Consider the following 12,225-nt stretch of genomic DNA (forward strand, 5'->3'; position numbering starts at 1 on the left):
GTAAGGCTTGCGTCCATAGAGACACATACCAGCTCTACTGGTAGTACTGCTACTACCAGCAGTACTACAGCAGTACTACACCTGCACCTGTTGACGACACAAGTTGTTCTGCTTCCACGAGCACATCCAATGCTAGCATCAGTAACTACATTTGTTGTTAGCTCAGCTAGCATGGACACTGACAGTTGTGAATCTGATGGAGCCGAAGAGCTACTGACCCCTTACCCGGGAAAGCACCGAACAACAGACAGGGACGTTGGACCATCGAAGAGGCGCAAATATGATGTGAACTACATTGATTTGGGGATCACTTACACTACCGTTCAAAAGTTTGGGGTCACTTAGAAATGTCCTTGTTTTTGAAAGAAAAGCTAATTTTTGGTCCATTAAAATAACATAAAATTGATACAGTGTAGACATTGTTAATGTTGTAAATCACAATTGTATCTGGAAACAGCTGATTTTTAATGGAATATCTACATAGGCGTACAGAGGCCCATTATCAGCAACCATCACTCCTGTGTTCCAATGGCACGTTGTGTTAGCTAATCCAAGTTTATAATTTTAAAAGGCTAATGGATCATTAGAAAACCATTTTGCAATTATGTTAGCACACCTGAAAACTGTTGTTCTGATTAAAGAAGCAATAAAACCAGCATTCTTTAGACTAGTTGAGTATCTGGAGCATCAGCAGTTGTGGGTTCGATTACAGGCTCAAAATGGCCAGAAACAAAGAACTTTCTTCTGAAACTCGTCAGTCTATTCTTGTTCTGAGAAATGAAGGCTATTCCATGCGAGAAATTGCCAAGAAACTGAAGATCTCGTACAATCTGTGTACTACTCCCTTCACAGAACAGCGCAAACTGGCTCTAACCAGAATAGAAAGAGGAGTGGGAGGCCCCGGTGCACAACTGAGCAAGAGGACAAGTACATCGGAGTGTCTAGTTTGAGAAACAGACGCCTCACAAGTCCTCAACTGGCAGCTTCATTAAATAGTACCTGCAAAACACCAGTCTCAATGTCAACAGTGAAGAGGCGACTCCGGGATGCTGGCCTTCTATGCAGAGTTGCAAAGAAAAAGCCACATCTCAAACTGTCCAATAAAAATTAAAGATTAAGATGGGCAAAAGAACACAGACACTGGACAGAGGAACTCTGCCTCGAAGGCCAGCATCCCGGAGTCGCCTTTTCCTACTTCTGTTGCCTGTTTGAGTGTTTGTTTAACAGCCTACTGATTCCGTGAACACCAAGCCTCAAGCAACTACATGTGAACTAAACAATTCCACAAATTCATCTGTTTTTAATCTTTGCTTTACTGTAATAAAGGCGTTACACTTTTTTTTCCATTTGAACAGCCTCTCTGGTATTAATTATAATTATTTAGTGTTGTTTAACTTTTTATGGCTAACTTTTTTATGGTATTGAGTAGCTCTGATTAAAGGTGCCCATTTCAAACGGCCTCGTACTCAATTCTTGCTCGTACAATATGCATATTATTATTACTATTGGATAGAAAACACTCTCTAGTTTCTAAAACCGTTTGAATTATATCTGTGAGTCAAACAGAACTCATTTGGCACAGACTTCCTGACCAGGAAGTGGAAAGTCTGAAATCGAGGCTCTGTTCTTCTTCCTGCCTATACATGGGCATGATACGTAAGAGTCTACGTGCACTTCATAGACCTTCCCCTGGATGTCAAGAGGCTGTGAGAGAAGAAATTTAGTGTTTATCTTGGTCTGAATTGGAATACAAGCTCTTTGTATGACGTGTCCCTCATTTCCGGTACTCTTGGGAGCGCGAGGTGGACAGTGGGATTGCCTTCTGTTTAGCTGCCGTTATGGACGACTACTATCTCCGGCTTTGATTTTATTTGATACATGTGACCATATCATCGTAAAGTATGTTTTTTCAATATAGTTTAATCAGATTATTGAAATTTTTTCGGGAGTTTTGCCGTGTTCCGTTCTCTGACTTTGTTGACGATGGAGAGATCCGTGCCACTTGGCTAGTGCGCGTGCTAAATCAAGAGGGAAAGTTGCCGTTCTAAATCCAAACAACGATTGTTCTGGACAAAGGACACCTTGTCCAACATTCTGATGAAAGATCAGCAAAAGTAAGAAACATTTTATGATGCTATTTCATATATCTGTCGTACATGTGAACTAGTCGTGGGCGCCCAACGTTTGGGTACTCTAGCTATACCGAAGCTGCATATCGTAATGAAGTTATTTTTAGAATTCTAACACTGCGATTTCATTAAGAACTAATGGATCTATCATTTCCTATACAACATGTATTTTTTTGTTATGTTAATGAATAGCTATTTGGTCAGAATATGTGTGTCAGAAAAAGTGTCAGGAAAAATCCGGACATAGTGGGAAAAAGTAGCTAAGTTAGCACAATGTGTAACCATTGATTTCAGCTCTAAATATGCACATTTTCGAACAAAACATAAGTGTATGTATAACCTGATGTTATAGGACTGTCATCTGAGGAAGAAAATCAAGGTTAGTCAAAAATTATATATCTTTTGCTTGTTTGTTACGATCGCTTACTTTTGCTACTGGGAAATTGCTTGTGTTTTTGGCTATTGTGGTAAGCTAATATAACGCTATATTGTGTTTTCGCTGTAAAACACTTGATAAATCGGAAATATTGTCTGGAATCACAAGATGCCTGTCTTTCAATTGCTGTACACTATGTATTTTTCAGAAATGTTTTATGATGAGTATTTAGTTATTTGGCGTTGGTGTCTGTAATTATTCTGTCTGCTTTCGGTGCAATTTCTGATTGTAGCTGCAATGTAAACTATGATTTATACCTGAAATATGCACATTTTTCGAACAAAACATAGATTTATTGAATAACATGTTATAAGACTGTCATCTGATTAAGTTGTTTGTTGGTTAGTTTGGTTGGTTCTTGGTTAGTTAGGTTGGCTTTGTGCATGCTACCTGTGCTGTGAAAAATGTCTGTCCTTTTTTGTATTTGGTGGTGAGCTAACATAAATATACGTGGTGTTTTCGCTGTAAAACATTTAAAAAATCGGACATGTTGGCTGGATTCACAAGATGTGTACCTTTCATATGCTGTATTGGACTTGTTATTGTGTGAAAGTTAAATATTTTAAAAAAATATATTTTGAATTTCGCGCCCTGCACTTGAGCTGGCTGTTGTCATAAGTGTACCGACGTCGGGCTTGCAGCCATAAGAAGTTTTAAGCTGTTCCAAATTGTCAGAAAAATTATATTTATAACGATAATAACGCTCCTTTTTTGTGATCTCCTCCTTAATGTTATTATTATTATAATCATTATTATAATAATAAGTAATGTCATTATCATTAGTAGGCTTAGTATAGCAGCCTTGTATAACCACCATCGAGCTGTAGGCCTAAAACCACATCCTGTTTAGTCTAAATATCGTAACTTACTTAGGCCTATATTTCAATTCTTAAATAGGCTACTGTATCAATCAATCATTCATTTGTTCATGTCATCACACAGCATACGAGTCATTCATGATTTGAAATGCAATCAAGAATTTTAGTTTTCATATAAAATAAAGCAAACCTTAAATAATTAACTTAAACAATAAATAAAACGTTCCAATTCGGAAAATTGCATTCACTAATGAATGCGACTGCTTTTAGTCTTTGCTGTAATAAATGCTTAACAAAGAAAACATTACAACAGACTCTCTGGCACGCTTATAATGTATTGAGTGTTTACATTGTTCCAAACGCTCAGGGAAATGATATTGTATTCTATACAGCACCTGTTTGGCACACATAATATGCACGCAGCGCTTGCTCCATTCCTTATTTTTCTTGATCTCCAGTATTTTCCACAACTAGTCACATTTATTCCACACATCCGACTTCCCCTTTACCTCCTGAGCAACCAGTAAACATTCCCCCGTTTCGAGTTTATTTGTCACTTACTCTGCATCCATTTTGCTGTCACGTGTTCAGAGTTTGTAATAACCAATTTATTGTTGTGATTATGATATGCTATAGGCCAGGCCCTATTGTGTCCTATTCCGACGGAATTAGTTTTACTAGGGAAGGTCGGGTAAACATAATTATGTGTACGAGCACAAAACACCACATCTGTAATTTTAGTCCCGTCCCAATCTGCCATGTCATTCATTTTTACATGGCAGGAGAGAAACAATTCCAGCCAGATTAACCTTCTGTTTATTGGTGAACTCCAAGGTCTTCTGATAATACTAGTCCCGTGTGAATCGACATCCCTGTGTTTTGAGAAAAATATCTGAGTTTGACAAGTGTTGCTCGTGGATTGCAAAAGATCACAATAATTGATTGGATAAAATGTAACTAAGTGTCACATATAAGCTATATATGAATGGCCTACATCAACTTTCACAGTGAATGTTTTTGTTTATATATTTTGTCCGTATTAATTGAATATTGCCAAATGCATCAGTAAAACAAAATATTGTGCCTATTTAATGCAACCCTTGTCACGGCCGTTGAAAGAACTTGACCAAGGTGCAGCGTGGTGAGCATACATATTCCCTTTTATTAGGTGATCAAATCAAATTTATTTATATAGCCCTTCTTACATCAGCTGATATCTCAAAGTGCTGTACAGAAACCCAGCCTAAAACCCCAAACAGCAAGCAATGCAGGTGTAGAAGCACGGTGGCTAGGAAAAACTCCCTAGAAAGACCAAAACCTAGGAAGAAACCTAGAAAGGAACCAGGCTATGAGGGCTGGCCAGTCCTCTTCTGGCAGTGCCGTGGGGAGATTATAACAGAACATGGCCAAGATGTTGAAATGTTCATAAATGACCAGCATGGTCAAATAATAATAATCACAGTAGTTGTCGAGGGTGCAGCAAGTCAGCACCTCAGGAGTAAATGTCAGTTGGCTTTTCATAGCCGATCATTCAGAGTATCTCTACCGCTCCTACGGTAGACAAAACAATAAACAATACCAAACAACCGTGAAGCTTAAGGCTAAGTGCCACAAACAAAGTTAACTTCCCACCAAGACAGGTGGGAAAAAGGAATACCTAAGTATGGTTCTCAATCAGAGACAACGATAGACAGCTGTCCCTGATTGAGAACCCTACCCGGCCAAAACATAAAAATGCAAATAATAAAACAAAAGAACATAGAATACCCACCCCAAATCACACCCTGACCCAACCAAATAAAGACATTTAAAGGATCTCTAAGGTCAGGGCGTGACAACCCTTGCTTTTAATAGATCACAAAGCAGCATACAACTAACCTAAACGTTTGAAATTATAAATTCACTTTCTCATCTAAAACCTTTAAAAATGTAACTGTTTAGCTCACATCTGGGGGCATTTAGGAAGTACTGCAGATCACTAAAATATCCTAATGATTATGATCACACTTTATCAATTCAAATATTATGGCGACACTATACCAAAGATGGTTTGGTATGGTTTAGAAACTTGGGAACCAAGCTCAAGTTACCAGTGTAGCCCTATCACCTGGACATGTTGAAATACTGTATCTTCATGCCTAGAATAAAAACCTCCAGGCTTCCGTCAAAACTGTCAATTTATGGAAAATATATATTTAAAAAATTACAGGGGAGAAAATGAATCCCGTCCGAATCGTACTCTGGAATAACGGACATTCTGGAGTACTAATTAGATAACCAATGTTCTCTAATAATACTATTCCCGTGAGAATAGGTCTTTGGTCACGTACACGCGATGCATACATGTGTCCCGTTAAGAGGTTCAGGGAATCGGGACTGTTTTTCCTAAACAAATCAGGGATTTTGGTAACAGAACATTTCAGTCAGAAATTGTGTAATTACAGTGCATTCGGAAAGTATTCCCCTTGACAATTTCCAAATGTCGAAAAACTGTTTTCGTTATGGGGTATTATGTGTAGATTTAATCAATTTTAGAATAAGGCTGTAACGTCACAAAATGTGAAAAAAGGGAAGGGGTCTGAATACTTTCCGAATGCACTGTATCTTGCAGCTTCAGCAACACAGACAACGTGTTAAACACTTTGATGTTCTGTGGTGGTCGCTGCAGCAGGGAGGAGAGAGAGACAACGGGTGCTCGTCACGCAGTCACTCGCTGTCTTTTTTTACCACAGCGCAGCAAGTCTGAGCCAGGCCCGGCACAATCAAATCAATTGCTGGCCGGGCTCCCTCTAGTAATTTGTGTGTCTTAATTATTTAATCAAACAGTGTGCTAAAAGTATCAGACAAGCTCAGTGAATATAGTTGATTTGACTAAAACACATAGAATGGGTCAATGTTTGGAAAAATACAAGTTTTAAACAATTTCGACAAATCGACTTGTCAAATGAACAGACAACTCTTGTTCGACAAAGATTTAGTCGGGGACAGCCCTAGACTGAGTGTGTCTTTTAATTATGATCTGGTAATCAATATAGTAAACACCAGTGTCACGTTCCTGACCTGTTTTCTGTTGTTTGGTATGTGTTTATTGGTCAGGGCGTGAGTTTTGGGTGGGCAGTCTATGTTTTCTGTTTCTATGTTGGTTTTGGGTTGCCTGGTATGGCTCTCAATTAGAGGCAGGTGTTTGACGTTTCCTCTGATTGAGAGTCATATTAAGGTAGGTTGTTCTCACTGTTTGTTTGTGGGTGATTGTTTCCTGTGTCAGTGTTTGTTGCACCATACGGGACTGTATCGTGAGTTCGTTTTGTTTGTATTCAGTACTTGTTCGTTCGTTCTTCGTTGTATATAAGTTCGTAGTCCAGGTCTGTCTACTTCGTTTGTTGTTTTGTAAAAGTATCAAGTGTTCTTCGTGTGTTTAGTTTCGTCTTGTTATTAAAGTTCATTATGTATTCACAACCCGCTGCACGTTGGTCGAATCACTACTCCTCCTCTTCGTATGAAGAGGAGGAGGAACACCGTTACAGAATCACCCACCAAACCCAGATCAAGCAGCGGGTTAACGGACAGCAACGACAGCAGCAGTGGGTCAAGGAGGATTGGACATGGGAAGAGATTCTGGACGGAGAAGGACCCTGGGCAGAGCCAGAGGAGTGTCGCCGTCCCAAGGCGGAGCTGGAGGCATCTAAAGCGGAGAGGCGACGATATGAGGAGGCAGCACGGAAGCAAGGCTGGAAGCCCGCAAGTACAACCCAAAAATTTCTTGGGGGGGGGGGGGCTAAAGGGTAGTGTGGCGAAGTCAGGTAGGAGACCTGCGCCAACTTCCCGGGCTTACCGTGGAGAGCGAGAGTACGGGCAGACACCGTGTTACGCAGTAGAGCGCATGGTGTCTCCTGTACGTGTTCATAGCCCGGTGCGGGTTATTCCACCTCCCCTCACTGGTAGGGCTAGATTGAGCATTGAGCCAAGTGCCATGAAGCCGGCTCTACATATCTGGCCACCAGTACGTCTCCTTGGGCCGGCTTACATGGCACCAGCCTTACGCATGGTGTCCCCGGTTCGCCTACATAGCCCGGTGCGGGTTATTCCACCTCCCCGCACTGGTCAGGCGACGGGGAGCATACAACCAGGTAAGGTTGGGCAGGTTCAGTGCTCAAGGGAGCCAGTACGCCTACACGGTCCGGTATATCCGGCGCCACCTTCCCGCCCCAGCTCAGTACCACCAGTGCCTGCACCACGCACCAAGCCTCATGTGCGTCCTCAGAGCCCTGTACGCACTGTTCCTCCTCCACGCACTCTCCCTGTGGTGCGTGTCTCCAGCCCAGTGCCTCCAGTTTCGGCACCACGCAGCAAGCCTCCTGTGCGTCTCCAGAGCCCTGTACGCACTGTTCCTTCTCCCCGCACTCGCCCTGAGGTGCGTGCCCTCAGCCCGGTACCTCCAGTTCCGGTACCACGCACCAGGCCTATAGTGCGCATCGAGAGTCCAGTGTGCCCTGTTCCTGCTCCCCGCACTAGCCTTGAGGTGCGTGTCTCCAGTCCGGTACCACCAGTTCCGGCACCACGCACCAGGCCTACTGTGCGCCTCAGCGGGTCAGAGTCGGCCGTTTGCCCAACGCCTTCTGCACTGCCTGTCTGCCCAGCTCCGTCTGAGCCATCTGTCTGCCCAGCGCCTTCTGAGCCATCTGTCTGCCCAGCGCCTTCTGAGCCATCTGTCTGCCCAGCGCCTTCTGAGCCATCTGTCTGCCCAGCGCCTTCTGAGCCATCCGTCTGCCCAGCGCCTTCTGAGCCATCCGTCTGCCCAGCGCCTTCTGAGCCATCCGTCTGCCCAGCGCCTTCTGAGCCATCCGTCTGCCACGAGCCATTAGAGCCGCCCGTCTGTCCCGAGCCATTAGAGCCGTCCGTCAGTCAGGAGCCGCTAGAGCCGTCCGTCAGTCAGGAGCTGCCAGAGCCGCCAGCCAGTCAGGAGCTGCCAGATCCGCCAGCCAGTCAGGAGCTGCCAGAACCGCCAGACAGTCAGGAGCTGCCAGAGCCGCCAGCCAGTCAGGAGCTGCCAGAGCCGCCAGCCAGTCAGGAGCTGCCCTACAGTCATGAGCTGCCCTACAGTCATGAGCTGCCCTTCAGTCATGAGCTGCCCTTCAGTCATGAGCTGCCCTCCAGTCATGAGCTGCCCTCCAGTCATGAGCTGCCCTCCAGTCATGAGCTGCCCTCCAGTCATGAGCTGCCCTCCAGTCATGAGCTGCCCTACAGTCATGAGCTGCCCTACAGTCATGAGCTGCCCTACAGTCATGAGCTGCCCTACAGTCATGAGCTGCCACTCAGTCATGAGCTGCCACTCAGTCCGGAGCTGCCACTCAGTCCGGAGCTGCCACTCAGTCCGGAGCTGCCACTCAGTCCGGAGCTGCCACCCAGTCCGGAGCTGCCACTCAGTCCGGAGCTGCCATTAGTACAGAGTTGTCCCTCTGTCCTAAGCTACCTCTCTGTCCGGAGCTACCTCTCTGTCCTGAGCTACCTCTCTGTCCTGAGCTACCTCTCTGTCCTGAGCTGTCTCCTCTATGTAGGAGGGGCCTTAGTGAAGGTTCCTGGACCATGGTCGGGGGCGAGGGTCGCCACTCAAAGGACGCTAAGGAGGGGGACAAAGACAGTGGTGGAGTGGTGTCCTCGTCCACCGCCGGAGCCGCCACCGCGGACAGATGCCCACCCAGACCCTCCCCTTGAGTTGTAGGGGTGCGCCCGGAGTTCGCACCTTGAGGGGGGGGTTCTGTCACGTTCCTGACCTGTTTTCTGTTGTTTGGTATGTGTTTATTGGTCAGGGCGTGAGTTTTGGGTGGGCAGTCTATGTTTTCTGTTTCTATGTTGGTTTTGGGTTGCCTGGTATGGCTCTCAATTAGAGGCAGGTGTTTGACGTTTCCTCTGATTGAGAGTCATATTAAGGTAGGTTGTTCTCACTGTTTGTTTGTGGGTGATTGTTTCCTGTGTCAGTGTTTGTTGCACCATACGGGACTGTATCGTGAGTTCGTTTTGTTTGTATTCAGTACTTGTTCGTTCGTTCTTCGTTGTATATAAGTTCGTAGTCCAGGTCTGTCTACTTCGTTTGTTGTTTTGTAAAAGTATCAAGTGTTCTTCGTGTGTTTAGTTTCGTCTTGTTATTAAAGTTCATTATGTATTCACAACCCGCTGCACGTTGGTCGAATCACTACTCCTCCTCTTCGTATGAAGAGGAGGAGGAACACCGTTACAACCAGGCTAATGATAATCTGTTGACTGACTGATGGTCAGTTATATCTTTTCCTAGTTTAGCCTACCTGATATCTGTTTGTTTTTGCCAAATTTCTTGATCATTGATCACTTGATTCAAAATTAGATTTAAATGACCTTGAACATTTTACTATCTCTCTTTAGAAAAGGCAGATGTTCTTCTCCTCCGGGCCAGCCTCCACTCAAGCTTCCAACTGCAGCTCTCTGACCTGGAGTTCAATGAGATCATTGGTTCAGGTATTACGGACAGATTCAACCTTATACTGTTTTCCTTAACAACATGCTTTATGCACATACAGACTATATTGAATAGTAGAATATATTTGCTACCCACAGGCTCCTTTGGAAAGGTCTACAGAGGCAAGTGTAAGGACAAGGTCGTTGCCATCAAAAGGTAGCTAAGCCTAAGGATTAACATCACTTACATTGGTTAGCACTGTTCTTGGCTCGCAAAACGAATGAAAATACTAACAACTAAAATACAACATAAAATGCTAAAATACAAACTACTTAAACACAAACTACTAAAATATTAAATAAAATGCTAAGACACAAATTAATTAAATATGAACTAACTTTTAATTCTCCTCTCTATAGGTATCGGGCCAACACGTACTGCTCCAAGTCAGACGTGGACATGTTCTGCAGGGAGGTGTCCATCCTGTGTCGTCTCAACCACCCCTGTGTCATCCAGTTTGTGGGGGCATGTCTGGATGACCCCAGCCAGTTCGCCATCGCCACCCAATATGTCTCCGGGGGCTCCCTGTTCTCCCTGCTGCACGAGCAGAAGAGGTGAGGCCCTAAGCTGATCTCAGACCTGTCATTTGACTACACTGTTACTGTGTTTATAGCACTGTCAATGGCCAGGAACAGAAGAGGTGGTTCTGAACTGATCTTAGACCTGTCAATGGACTACTGCACTCTTACTCTGTCTAAACATATACAGCAGTTTCGGAAAATATTCAGAACCATTCACTTTTTCCACATTTTGTGGAAAGAGAGAGAGAGAGAACAGATCAGAACAACAATTTAGTTCAGTTAATTTCTGATTCAGGAAATCCAGACAAGCATTGACTATATGTCAAATTATTACTTTGACCAATTATTCTTAATACCAATGTCTAAACATATGTCAAAGACAATGTTGAAATATTTTTTTCAAATTGGCTTATACTCCCCATCATACTGTCAACTTCACCGCAGAGCCACAAGATCAAGAAGTTAGACCTATAACCCATTGTGAGAAATCCAAACAATCCAGCAGGCCTAATCTGGTGAGATTTGTATCAAAACAGAACAGAAAAAACACCACAACACCACAACACTCCTTCACATATCACTCAAGGTGTGAAAACTTCAATCCAAAACCTCAGAGGACTAGTACCTCCCCCATTTTGACACATGACTCCCAATGTGAGTAATGTGTAAAAAAAAACTACTACTGGTTAAAAATAAAACAAAATAATTTCAAATAACAAAATCGATTTAGAATCATTACCCTTAATAAACTCCATAAAGAAAAATAATTGTACCCATACAGTCATACTAAAATAGACTTAAGGCAGCATACCCTTAGTCAAAGACAACGCCCTCTCCTTCTTCCCATTGGTCCAAATCACAAATATGGCTAAGAACTGTAAACTTCATCATAATGATCAATATTACAAATGACCTTCAAATCAGTATTACAAATGACCTTAAATTCATTATCCAAATGGCTTTCCAATGAGGATCATCAAACCACACTGGAAAGGCAGGACAGAGGTCAGAGGTTATACAAACCATTCAAATACGTGTTTCTTTCTATATTAGACTAATTATTGAAAAACAGTCAAACATTTCATACATGTCGTATCCCAGGTTTCCAGTAAGTTTCCAGTACATTTCTTATCAAAAGAATTCACGTGTTTAATTAACTCTGAAAATAGAAACTTCCGAAAATTGTGTGTGTGTGCCCCTTTAAGATATCTTGGCACTAAGACAAATGGAATATTCACTAAACCAAAAGGAAATAGAACACTCACAAGAAATCAAACATAGTATTTTAAAAACACCAACAAATAGTCATAACAAGAGTGTTGTGTGTGGGTATTTGCAAACCTTAAGTTTGCAAACATAAATGGCCAGGTCTTATTTCATTGGGTAGTTTAAGGCCTCATTCTCACTCACTGCTCTCCCCAAGACCATAGTCCCGGGAAACATTCCAAAGAAAGACAACTAAACCACCATTCTCCCGGAAAAAAAACACAACATTTAGTTAGCATTCACTATACTACACCGATTCAGCAACCCAAAAGTTATAACTACAAACAAAACCTGATAATAAGTCCACTGTACGCCCTCAAATCATTAATCGTTTGTTTTAATGTACCCCAACGTTTATGTTTGTGTGCTTAATTTAGCATGACTATCTCGCCACCGAGTCTAACATTCAGTCCCATATTATATTATATGACTGGTCTCTCTTTTTCCATAACCATGTAAAATGATCCTGGCATCATTACGAGACCAACGTCCAACAACATATGTACGAGATATTTCACATGAGATGTTTCCTGTAAACTCTCTAAATGTAATACTTTTTTTGTTG

At 42.8% G+C, this 12,225-nt stretch overlaps 1 protein-coding gene across 1 annotated transcript in view; it reads left to right on the forward strand.

The window, feature by feature from the left end:
• tnni3k (TNNI3 interacting kinase) overlaps nucleotides 1-12,225 on the forward strand; it is a 59,679-nt gene that overhangs the window by 26,180 nt on the left and 21,274 nt on the right. Inside the window, exons 14-16 of the mRNA XM_039000483.1 lie at nucleotides 9,780-9,872; nucleotides 9,972-10,029; nucleotides 10,233-10,427. Of these exons, the coding sequence (XP_038856411.1) occupies nucleotides 9,780-9,872; nucleotides 9,972-10,029; nucleotides 10,233-10,427 (346 nt within the window). The remainder of the gene's footprint in view (nucleotides 1-9,779; nucleotides 9,873-9,971; nucleotides 10,030-10,232; nucleotides 10,428-12,225) is intronic.

This window comes from Salvelinus namaycush, chromosome 9, assembly GCF_016432855.1.
Source record: "Salvelinus namaycush isolate Seneca chromosome 9, SaNama_1.0, whole genome shotgun sequence".
In the NCBI taxonomy this organism is placed as follows: domain Eukaryota; kingdom Metazoa; phylum Chordata; class Actinopteri; order Salmoniformes; family Salmonidae; genus Salvelinus; species Salvelinus namaycush.